General features: G+C 35.0%; 1 protein-coding gene across 2 annotated transcripts in view; it reads right to left on the reverse strand.

Annotated features, from left to right (window-relative positions):
* Positions 1–1,030: 1,030 nt before the first annotated feature.
* Positions 1,031–13,490, reverse strand: part of LOC150110646 (uncharacterized) — a 43,136-nt gene continuing 30,676 nt past the window's right edge. For both annotated transcript variants that reach the window (XM_090395476.1, XM_090395486.1), the window contains exon 3: positions 1,031–2,018. In XM_090395476.1, the coding sequence (XP_090251602.1) occupies positions 1,456–2,018 (563 nt within the window). In that variant the 3' untranslated portion in view covers positions 1,031–1,455. The remainder of the gene's footprint in view (positions 2,019–13,490) is intronic.

A 13,490-nucleotide genomic window follows, 5' to 3' on the forward strand; every position in this document is an offset into this window, starting at 1 on the left:
TGTAACAGTTATTTGCAATACAGGATCAGATACAAAAAGTGCTCAACTCATGACAAGTGGGTGAGATAAAATGTTAGCTCACCCAGACTCGCCTTCTCAGTGGTTTAAAAATACTACAATGCTAAGAATTTGACCTGCTGCGCCCTCTTTACATCTTTTCGAAAGGCTCAAAGGTGTATGCATTTTGAAAGCATACCCGGGCTATTAACGCGAATGTGACACAATGTTTATGTGCCGAAAAGTGCCCTCTTCATGAAGCACTAATACTTTATTATCCTCGTGAAGAGGACAATGAAGCATTAGTATATTGTGTTCAATTTTAGAAATCGCGCGAAGTCTGCAAGCAATTGGGGATCTTTAAAGGGAATATAATAAATGTAAAATAAAAGGGAAAATAAATATAAAAATATAATATCGGTGATACTGATATTTGAGGATGAGCACCGCACACCCGGAACATTCGCCCCTGAAATAAACATATATATAATGGTGCCCAGATATGGGCACCTGGGTTTCTTCTTGATGGGAAGGAGGTGGAGAGAATCCAGAGACGAGTGACCAAGATGATAGCAGGTCTGTGGAATGAACCTTATGAGAACAGGTTGAAGATTTGTGGGTTGCAGAATTTGGTTGATATGTGGAAAAGGGGTGATATGATTGAGACATTCAAATTACTGAAGGGTTTCTCTAAAATTAATTCAGAATATATTTTTGAGAATAGGAATGGTGGTGGGAGGACTAGGGGCCATACATGGAAGCTGGGCAAGAATGTGGTTAGCAAGGACGTTAGAGCTAATTTCTTATTTGGCGAGTGGTGAATGAGTGGAATAAGCTGCCAAAGTCTGTTGTGGGTGCCATGACTGTGAATGAGTTCAAGGTGAGGTATGATAGATACTGTGTGAATGTCGAATAGTTGTTCTTGACATGATGTTAGGGATTCCCTCAATGAGTCTGTCGACTCCCTGGAGTTGCTCGTAATAATAATAATAATGAAAGAATATGGCAATAAAAGGTCAAAATAACCCACGTATTGAAACTGTAAACATCCATTTATTTATCAAATCCTTAGCAATGACTCTCTGGATATATATAAATCTGTATTGTAGAAATAGCCATCTGTTTTGGAGAGAACAACAAAAATATCCTTACACTATTTGCATATCTCATATAAAAATCAACAAGATTTATGACAATGTAACTAACAAAAAAACAGAGTAAGGTTATCATAAAAATTACACTGAAACATGTTTTGTGATATATCAAACATTAATAATATATATACTTTTACAGATTTGAAAAATCATAAAAACAACCATAGGTTTTTGGCACAAACAATCATAGGTATGTAGGATTATCATTTTCTCCTTGTCATCCTTGTTGACTTGTCTGATTTATCTCACGAGCCTTCTTCTGTTGCATCAGCATAATGGATATCCTCAAATGAAGAACTTGGAGCTACTGATGCGGAAGGTCATCATCAGCTGTAACGGTTTCGGAAGATTCTTCAGGCACGACTTCGTGCACAGACATTTCTTGAGATGCACTGGTTTCAGAAGCGTCTTCAGGCAGGACTTCATGGACTGAAATTTCTTGAGATATACTGGTTTCGGAAGCATCTTCAGGCAGGCCTTCATTGACAGACATCTCTTGAGATACACTGGTTTTGGAAGCGTCTTCAGGCAGAACTTCATGGACAGACATTTCTTGAGATACACTGGTTTCGGAATGCTCAGGTTCTTCTATTATGCCTTCAGAGTCGCTACACATTACAAAGTCTGGTTGGGATTCTTCAGTAAAGACAGATGCATGGTCGATATCTATTATTTTTTCCTGAGGTCTTTCATCTACCATTATTTCACTTTCCTCAACAATAGAAGCAGAAGATTCAAAGAAATCGGAAGGTGCGGACTGTTCTCCTCCAGCTTGAGAATTTTCTTTTGCAGCACTTGCTCTTGCCATCTCATTGAATGACTGTCTTGCTTTGTAACCACGAAATACTGACTGAATCACAGTAGCAGCTACAGAAAAAAAGTTTATGTTAAACGAAAATATTACTACTTTCTATTATTACTATGTATTATAAAATAAACTCTACTCAACGTAAAAACTCAAAGCCAGGCAAGAAGGGAATTTTTTGCCTCGTGACGAACTTTTATAAGTTGTATGCTTTCTGACCCAAATGATTTTGAATCATTTAACAGAACACCATTAGTAACAATTAGAAGCCATTGTAGCAAAAGATTACATGGAAATTTGAAAACCATGAATGCAAGTTTGGATAGTCATTTCCAAATTAATAAATTTAACAGAACCCAGAATTGTTTCAAAATTCTAGGTATGAGCTTCACATAATTGCTTTACAATGTTTTACTATTATACCAGTTTTATGAAATTGAGAATAATAATCCATCTAATACCTTTTTTCATCAAAGTGGGCAGAACTCGTTTTTAGCTTTAACTAAATTTTGGAAATGGGTCTCCCCCTAGAGTCCACTGTTATCAACAACAGACCTTTACTGAATCAAAGATCGAATGGAATCAATGGTTAAAAACAAGTTTAGCAATGGACATGTGATGGCATAGGTACTCAAGTGGAATTATTACATTCATTTTGAAATATGTGCATTATATTAATGCCTTTGGACATCAAGAAGGAATGCCTAGCATTATTGAAGCTTTTCTGAATGATTAGATGGTTGTATGATAGGCTAATAGGGCTATTAGTTTTCCAAGATATTCTTTTTTGCATCTTTAACATGTCCTGACACCTGAAAATATTTTACTCTTAATATTAAAACCTGCGATTCTAGTCGGCAACTAAAGGAACTTTCTTCGACTGGTTACCGAGTTAGTCAATCTCTGGTATAGGCAAGTTTTTACTCCCAGAAACTCGGATTTTTTGTCTATAAAAATCAAGAACGCAACCATAGAACCCACACCATTTCAGAAAATAACATTGTGTTAGGGAGAAGGATAAGAGACACTTGGCAGGAGTGTCATCAGGTGATGCTTATGATTAGTGATACTATTGGACTAGCTAACTCTGACTGCATACCGATGGAGATCGAACTGTCCTCTCTGTCTCCAAAAGATAGATAAGACTAAAATGGCCTAATCTACTTTATAAAGGAATAAATGGTTAGCTGCTTTTTTTTAAAAAAATTAAACCTGACATTCTGTGCTGTCTCTACCTATCAGTGAATTTCCTATCACCTCACCAATACCTATCTGGCACATTCTATTCAGTAGGTTCTGATGTTAAACGCTGTTAAAAGCTTTACTAAAATGCAAATAAGTCACATCATGGTTATTACTCTGGTCTCCCTCGGGACTTCATCATAAAAAAAATTATGCAATTTGTAACCATTAGCCTGTTAACGAAATCACGTCCCTACTCTACTCACAAGTGATCACTCTCAGAGATATCTTGGATACAATTCATACTTAATATTTAATTTCCTTTTCTAAAAAACATGAATATGACTAACTTTTCTGTAATCTTTTATTTTATGAAATTATTCTTGCAAACTTGCAATGAGTGTTTATTGTTCTTAATTTCAATAATAAATTTAGTTTAATCCTTTATCCAAGTGTGAGCAAACAAAGTTTGCACCTGAAAATATCTTCAGGACTGAGGCAAGGTGGTGCATCTGTTGGCAACTCGGAGCAAAGGTGGACCAAGCTCTCATCACTCCTTGTCTCAGTATTTCCCGCAATTCAAAGCACATCTTTTCTAAATCCAGAGTAATTTAATAATAAGGTGGTACACTAGTTGGTAACTCATATAAGTAAATATGACCTCTCCATTGTTTCTGCCTTAGTGAAACCACTTCTGGGCATGCCTCCCACTGATGAGACCTCAATAAAGGTCGAAACCGGTCTGGGTAGTGGCCCTTCCCTTAATGCATAGCATTATACATGCCCACAAGGAGATGTGCTTTGCATTGTGTGAAATACTGAGACAAGGAGTGATGAGAGCTTGGTCCACCTTTGCTCCGAGTTGCCAACAGATGCACCACCTTGCCTATGTCCTGAAGATATTTTCAGGTGCAAACTTTGTTTGCTCATGGATAAAGGATTAAACTAAATTTATTATAGTTCTTAATTTCACATCATGCCAACATACATCTGCTCACTATAAAGGGAGATATTATCATACCTTTTCATTTAATATTATCAAAACTTTCTTAAATTTTCATTAGTAATAATAAGCAAGCAGTATCAATAGATATTGGTGCTTATTTAAGTGTGGAAATACTGACTGTTTCTCAACCAGTATTTCCTCTTTAATAATGAACCAGTGTTCACATTTACCTTAGAAATCGCAATTGTATTCATTCGAAATTGTTAATTTCATACAGAAATTTTCTGCTCTAGTCATCCAGGTCTTCTATTTCGTATTTATGCAAGATATTTTATGTACAAAGGAAATTACTGCAGAAGAATATAGGGAATGCAATGGGAGTCCTATTTTATTAAATATGTCAAAATTTTTATAAATTGAAAGAGCGTTTATTCTCTATCATCTTTTCCAACTTTGTTGTTGGTTTAAACGTGCCCAATGGATTGGATGAATTGGAATCTAGTCATCCTCAGAACTGAACTTTTCTTAAAGAAATATTAAATTTTATTCTGAAAAATATCAGGTTGAAATCAATATTTATTTCTTAGATATATATGTTCATATTTCTTTAATGAAATGAAATGTTATTTTTATTTAATTTAATGATATTTTTAAATTATAGTTTGAATGAACTAAGTTTTGCAAAACTAACATTGGAAGAATTAAGTTCTTTGACAGACAATATGTACACAAATAACTCACACTTAAATTACAAGAAAAAAGTTAAATTACAAACAAATACTGCATCCATTCAACTAAAATTACTTTTAATGAGTACATCCTGTACGATATACAATGATTAGTATATATAAACGCACTTCAGAATATTCTCAGATTCACAGCAAATTCATTTGTTATGTTGGCACAGGTCGTTTTTTTTTTTTTTTTTTTGAGAGGAGTCTTTAATATTCCTGATCATCTTTGGAATTGAGAGAGAGTTTCCTTTAAGGGACCTCCTTTTATTTCAAAGGAGTTAACATCAAAGTGATTACATTAATTTCCAACAAAGGAAAGGCTAATGTTGAGTTAATGTATTAGCTTTGTGTCTTACTTTACTGCAAGGATGATGGAGAAAGAAAGAGAGAGAGAAAGACTTTTCAAATTTTGTGACTACTCATTACCTTTCAAACAAATAAGATATGACACTTTTTTTTTTCAATACATATGTTTAACAGTCTTCATTGAGGTTTAAAAAAATGAATGCATTCCTCAGAAAAAAATCATTATGCCCTCACCCTCACTCTAAAAAATTACAAAACAGAATTAAAAATGAGGTGCAGGAAGGAACTAAAAAGGAACAGAAATAAACACACTAATTCAAAAAAACAAAATTACCAGATAGATATATTTTATATCCCTCTTCCATACAGCAACAAAAGGAAGCAATGCTCAAAAAAAAAAAAAAAAAAAAAAAAAAAAAAAACATCCCACTTATAAATCTAACAGATAAGCTTAGGCGTTGATGGTTATTCATGATTTATTTTTCACGGTATTAACAACACCACAAACACTTTTATGAACAAAGATGTTTTATTAAAGGGGGGCGCCAAAAATAGGACTTTAGATCTTTTGTCTTTTGCAATTATATTGTTTCACTCACTCACTGTCGCGTTTACATGTGTGTTGTGCTCTGATGATGCTGATTTGAAAATCGGCGATATATATTAGCGTTAATAAAACATCTTTGTTGATAAAAGTGTTTGTGGTGTTGTTAATACCGTGAAAAATAAATTATGAATAACCATCAACGCCTAAGCTTATCTGTTAGATTGATGATTCTGCACGGAGAAGATATTGTTTACAAAGCGCGACGGTTCGGTAAGTTGAAACTGAAATTGTCCAGAAAATTGAACCGGTTAGCCTTCCTTAAACGATGCCGCGACAACGATATTATTCCATCTTTTCTAAAATTCAAGGAAAAGTTGCAGTCGGCAAAGGCACATCGTATTTATCGACGGGCGAGTTTAGCGCTTCTTCGAGAACAAATCGCCGCTACTCGGATAGAGCTTAGTAAGCTAAACAGCTATCACAGCACTACAACAAGAACTAATAAACGTGTTAAATCCTGAAATATGGACTGTACTACAGCAGATCTCCGAAGTTCCAGCAAAAAAAAAAAAGAATTCACAAAAGTAAAAAGCAAACACCTAAAGAAATTTGAACTACTACAACAGCGCCAACATACGAAGTCCCGACCGCAACTTCGACGAGACCACGTGGTCGTAAACCTATCGTCAGAAATACTCACTGAAGAAGCCAAGAACGCTCTCAGTTTAGGACATAACTTTGCCGTCGCGCCCAAACAAATTCCTAAACTCGAAATTATGATGAAAGTAGAACGGGGTATCCACGATCTTCCGCCAGCAATGGCCAATAACGTGCGACTAGACATACCAAGTATTATAAGCAAGGCTAAGCCTCCAAAAAGCAATATGCCACGTAAGCAAATAACTGCCCTAAAAAAGTTATATAATAATAAAAATATTATTATTACAAAAGCCGATAAAGGAAATGCAACAGTTATCATGAATAAAGAAGAGTATAACAGAAAAATGCAAGATCTCATATGTGACAGTTCCACATATCAAATTATACATCGAGACCCTACGATGTCGCAAAAGAAAAAAGTTCGAAAATTACTGAAAAAAGTGACATCATGGCCCAAAGAAATCATCAGGAAAATAAAACCAATTCATGTTAAAACACCCCGTATTTATGGATTACCCAAAATCCACAAAACTAATATTCCCCTACGCCCCATAGTGGATAGCATAGATAGTCCCACATATAAACTGGCCCGGCATTTAGCTAAGTCGCTTGCCCCTCTTACTGGCAACTCCTATACTTTTGTAAAAAATTCAATCCATTTCAAAACATTGGTTAAAAATCTAATCCTAAAAAATTAAGACATAATGGTTAGTTTTGATGTCACCTCCCTATTTACCAATGTACCACTTATAAACACTCTTGATTTAATCAAGTCTAAATTTCCCCCAGATATTTTTGAATTATTTCAATTTACCATGAATGCAGGTTACTTTACATGGGAGGGGAAATTCTACAAACAGATTAATGGTACTGCTATGGGTTCCCCCCCCCCCCTCTCCCCGTTAGCAAATTTTTACATGGAACACTTTGAAAACAAAGTACTTACCACAGCTACATACAAGCCACAAGTGTGGTTGCGCTATGTAGATGATGTATTTGCCATCTGGCCCCATGGACAAGACACTTTGGATGCTTTTGTCACCTACCTAAACAGCCAACAACCCAAAATTCACTTCACAGTAGAAAAAGAATCAAATAACTGTTTACCATTTCTTGACACATTAGTCACCTGCCTTTCAGATGGATCACTATCTTTTTCTATTTACAGAAAGCCTACACACACAGGAAGATACCTACATAAACAATCACATCATCATCCAGTCCAACAGTACGGCATTTTAAAAACACTTACACACAGAGTCAGAGCAGAGCCATTTGTTCTAACGATACAGCTCTGACCACTGAACTCCAGTACCTGCGCTATACGTTCTTAGCCAACGGCTATAATCCCTACAAAATAGATAAAATACTACATAGGCCCATTACTCTGCCCTCCCCTAATACATAAGAATACAACATGACCATTTCTATTCCCTATATCAGAGGTACATCGGAAAAGATAGCCAAAGTATTGTTGAAACATGGCCTTCGCACCACCTTCAAACCTCATCAAGCTGGCAACTCTGATCCGCTCGCCAAAGGATAAACTTCACCCTTTAGCACACCCAGGAGTGTATGAAGTTCCATGTGGCTGTGACTTGGCCTACTATGGGCAAACAGGAAGATCAGTGAACATCCGCCTGGAAGAACATGAAAGATACATTCACTACTATTACTATGGCAAGTCGGGACTGGCAGACCACACTTTGGACGCTCCTTCACACAGGATTAGATGGAGGAAAACAAATGTGCTATTTAGGAGTCGTTATAGATCTGAAAGATTATTTTTTGAGTCAGCAATGGCTTTGAAGAATTCTGATTTGATCAGCGACATATTAGCGTTAATAAAACATCTTTGTTGATAAAAGTGTTTGTGGTGTTGTTAATACCGTGAAAAATAAATCATGAATCCTACTTATAAAACATCTTCAAAAATAAATGCACTCTGAAAAAATTTCTTGTAATTTTTTTTTAAAGTCAAATACCTTAATGTCACAAATTCTTTCCAAGTTTATTTTGCTGAACTAGATTTTTAAATAAACTTTGAAAGTCAACACAATCATTATCATAAGTAACTGCTCCTGGAAATTATATTTAAAAACAAAAAGTTAAATTACAGATACTACAACCATTACAATAAATATTACTTGTTCATGAGTTCACTGTACAATATTGCTGATCTGATTATTGTGCACAATATCTGAATAATAGCAAATAAATATTTAAAAAAAAAAAAAAAAATTATTTATTTAATTTTGAAAGCAGGTTTTTAATATTCCTTTGATTAGATGATTCCTGATAAATTTTGGAATTAGTGGTTCATCTCTTTTATTTCTCTGTAACTATGTAATGAAGAACCATACAACGGTTTAAAAAATACCTTTTTAATTTTTTTTTATTTTAGAAATGCATTTTAGTCTGCAATGTTTCCATTTGGCAAATTAAGTAACACAAGATGAGGATATTGAAGATTCAACATCATTTTATAGACAAACAAACTGAAACTTATTCAAAACTTTTAAGCTTCAGTATACTGTATTTATTAATAAAAATATGAATATATTTTTGAATTTTTTTTATTAAAAAAGAAAAGTGATGAGTCTTAGGCCATGGGAAATCATAAACAGAGTTCAATAATTATACTCATGTAGTTCTTAGAGAGAAGAGAATTTCAAAAAGAAACACGTGGCGTTTATTGATTATGAAAAAGCGTTTGACAAAATTAGTAGACAAAAATTGTTTAACATATTAACCAATTTAAACATACTAAACCAACTTTTACAATCTATTCAAGAAATATATACAGGAAATAAAATAGCAGTTAAATTAGAACACACCTCAGAATGGAAAGATATATCAAGAGGAGTACGACAAGGATGTACCTTCTCATCTCTGCTTTTCAATATATATATAAATGAAATATTAACAATCTGGAAACAGCATAACCCATTTGGTATACAAATGACCCCGCAAATGAAGATAGATACACTACTATTTGCAGATGATCAAATAGTATTAGCTACATCAGAAGATGACTTACAAAGATCATTAAAATCATTAAATGATATCTCAAAGCAATATAATATGACAATATCCAAAGAAAAAACAAAAATAATGGCATTCAAAGGAGAAAACCCAATAAGAAGTAAAATAGTGATAGATAATAAAATACTAGAACAAGTAAACACTTTCAGATGCTTGGGGATGTGATCTATCATACGAAGAAGAAAAAGACATAGACACTAAAATATCAAACTTTGTCAAAGTAAATGGCATAATAAATAATATATTTAAGCCATCCCTGGTACAAAAACACACTAGAATCAGACTATATAATGTCTTGTCAAAACAAATTCTACTATATGGAAGCGAAACATGGACCATGAAAAGGAAAGATGAAAAACGAATTCAAACAGCAGAAATGAAGTTCCTCAGAAAAACAGCTGGATATACCAAGTGGGACCACAAAACAAATGAAGAAATCTTACAATCCCTAAAAATAAAACCAATTAATTACTACATAAGACAGTATAAACAAAAATGGCTAGAACATTTAAATCGAATGGACAACAGCAAACTACCAAAAATATTATACAGATACAAAATAAGTGGAAAAAGAAGAATCGGAAGACCAAGAAAGAGATGGCATGAGACCGGAACAGGCCACATGGCCTATATTCCATGTTAGGAAGAAGAAGAAGTATTTCTAAGATATTTATTTTAATACATTTGTAATGAATTTTTTTTTTAATTCAATGATTGTTGGTTTTATAAAAAAATTATGGCAAATAAATATCTGTTCACCAGTACATGCGACACACTTTATTATTTTTATTATTGTGTACAGATCCACATCAGAATATTGCCAGATTCATACCAAATGCAGTTGATATGTAACATAGAAATATTAAAATATGCTCTCAAGATCATCTCCTATTTCTTTTATGAGATGATTTGTGATAATTTTTTGAAACCAGACAACTTCTTTTTTATGTTTTGTAACTTAATGATTTTTGATTAAAAACGAATGCATTTTTGTTGAACTACTTTTTCTAGGAACGAATACTGCAACCAATAAAATTAATATTATGTAGAAAGTTTTTTTGGTTATAAAGTAAATTATACTAAACAAAAATTATTACTTTGTTTGCTTATGCTTAAGTCAATGATTGAAACAAGAATATAATTTATTTCTAGTAAAAATTACTATTACTTGTTCATTCTGCACATTTGAATATCACATCTTAATATATTGAATTAGCTTTTATTAAAACCCATAAAATGTGTTTGTAATAAAAAAAAAAAAAGTGATGACTTTTAGGACATGGGAAATCATAAACAGAGTTTAATAATACTACATTCTATACCAAATGATTGTTTATTTTTTATCAAGGAAGATGAAGTGAAGGAGTATAGAGGTATAGATAATTACTCAGGTTGACATTCTAGGATCTGAAAGATATTTAATTCCTAGAGAGAACAAAAAATATCCAATTGATAAAATGTTTCCTCATCACGTGTCCTCTGCATCATTCCCAGAAGCCTTTGTGTTGTCTTCACAATTTTGGTTATGTGTCCCCTAAATTTTAGATCCCTATCACCCCCAGATCTCTTATTTCCTCCACCTCCAACAATATATCCTCACTTAAAGCATAAATTCTGCATCCCATCACTGTTTTCCAAATTTTAAAACCTTACATTTTGCAACATTGAACTCACATTCCCATTTCCGTGTCCAAACACTCAATTTATTCAAGTCTTCTTGTAAGTCCACAACATCTTCACTACTCTTCATGGTTCATCCCAACTTTGCATCATCTGCAAACAACTGAATATCTCCATCCAAATCTTCACCAATATCAATAATATACAAGTTAAACAGTAATTGCCCTAAAACAGACCCTGAGGCACTCCACAAGTGACTTTCCATTTCCTGGATATCACTCCTCCATACACAACTTATTGATACCTATCAGATAGCCAGCCTCCAATCCAATGCACTAATCTAATATCCAACCCCATCTGCTCTAGTTTGACTGTCAACTTATCACGAAATCCAAGTATATCACTGTGTATCCTTCTCCTCTGTCCAAGGAAGCAGTCACTTTATTGTAATAAGTAAGTAGATTACTAAAACATGACCTCCCTTTAGCAAATCCATGCTGTCCATCAAAGATAATACCATTGTTGTCAACCCAACTCTGGATCCTAGTTCTCACAATCTTCTCCAACAACTTAACCACAACACCTGACACACAGATAGGCCTATAGTTTGATGCTTGAGTTCGATCACCTCCTTTATGAAGTGGCACAATCTTGACCTCCTTCCACTACTTAGGAACTTGACCGAGTGCAAGACTCGTATTAAAAAAATATGTCAAGGCAGGTGTCAACTCCCTGGCACATTCCTTCAGAATATGTGGTGATATATAATCAAGTCCCACAGCCTTATTAACATCTAGTTTACTCTAGTAAACTTATTAACATATAGTTTACTCCCCATTCACCTCTTGCTCACTTACAGTCAGTTTCTCCTCTTCATCATCAACTGCTCTCAATCTATCCGTGAAGTCACATTCACAAGATTGAAAGACTGAACTGCTCATTAAGTATCTCCACCACACACATTCTACAACAGCTGTTTTTATACCGTTTTCTCCAATTAATGTCATCCTTCCATAATCATTCTTTTGCTGGCTACATATCAAAAGAACTCCTTAGGATTATTTTTGGCTTCATTCTAACTACTGTTCATCCCTCTCTTTAGCTACCCCTCACCAACCAAGACATTGCAACTACTAGACAGTTTTTGAAAATCCCCCAAGCTGCACTGATCTCTTTTCCAACTAACTCCTCATTCCATGCTACATCTGCAAGATGTCTACTGAGCTCTTCATAATCATGCCCCCCCCCTTGTAGTTCCACATATACCCTTTTCTCACAGAGGTCCTCTCCCAGGTAATCACCTCATAGTCACTCTCACCAATTGGTGGATGATTTTGCACCTCATTTATAATTACATCCTCTGATGAAATGACCAAATCCAACATCCTCAATCCTCGTGTGCCCTCTGTTACATACTGTCTGAGGTAGTCATCCATCAAAAATTCAAGAAACTTATTTTCTTTACTTCCAGTTGCTATCTCATCATTCCAGTCTATACTGCCATAACCCTTTTCTTATTTGCTTGACTAATTTGATTATACATTTCATTATTACCACCATCCAAATTAACTCGTCTATAACAACATCCTACCAAATATTTGATTCCATTCACCTCTATCTCACACCATACTGCCTCAAAACCACTGGCATTATTTCCCTCTTGCATCTCCACTTTGTATGGACATAACTCTTTCTGTATCATCAATAGCACCCCCCCCCCCTTTTTTTAACCCCTTCTATCCTCACAAAACACATCATACTCACTCTTCCATCTCTATTCCTGTCAGGATGTCATCTTCTTCCAACCACGTCTCACTTATTCCGACAATCTTTGGGTGAACAGAAGCAATTAGTGCAACCATTTCATCTGCTTTGTTTCTTATACTTCTGGCATTTGTATACAAACACAACAGCTCATTTCTGGATCTACAGCTAGTTCAACTTATACCACTCACTCGATTTGATCTCTCCATGCTCGACTGGGGCCCTTTCTGCTTATTCATTTTAGAACCCTTTTCAATTCCAACTGTTTCCTCTTGATCCGGGGTCATCCCATTCCTTTCCTGTCTACACATGCTCTCGCCTCCTCATGGAGAATCCACCTTTCTCACACTGTGTATCCTTGTCCACCCTGAGTCTCTCCGTTTCCCCGTTCTTCTTGCACACCCATTCTCTCATTTTCTATACTCATACCACTCACTTCCCCATTCATAACCACCTCTTCAATCTCTCCTATCTTACTCTCCTGCTCTTCCAGATCACTTCCTGCTTGATCTGATTCATTCTCTCTACTCACTTCTCTGCCTTCCAGCAGCAGTCTCTCCAAGCGACTCACACCATAACCACTCAAATGCAGTCCATCGCTCCCATATCATCACTTCATCCCTCAAACTTCATCCCTCAAACTCATTCCACACATTAACAAACTGAACTCCCATCTCCTCACACATTTCAGCCAGCACATGTAGAAGTAGGGAGATTCTTGTTCCATTGT

The sequence above is a fragment of the Typopeltis vanoorti genome, chromosome 1 (genome assembly GCF_054136105.1).
Source record: "Typopeltis vanoorti isolate ZY-2024b chromosome 1, IOZ_Tvanoo_1.0, whole genome shotgun sequence".
In the NCBI taxonomy this organism is placed as follows: Eukaryota; Metazoa; Arthropoda; class Arachnida; order Uropygi; family Thelyphonidae; genus Typopeltis; species Typopeltis vanoorti.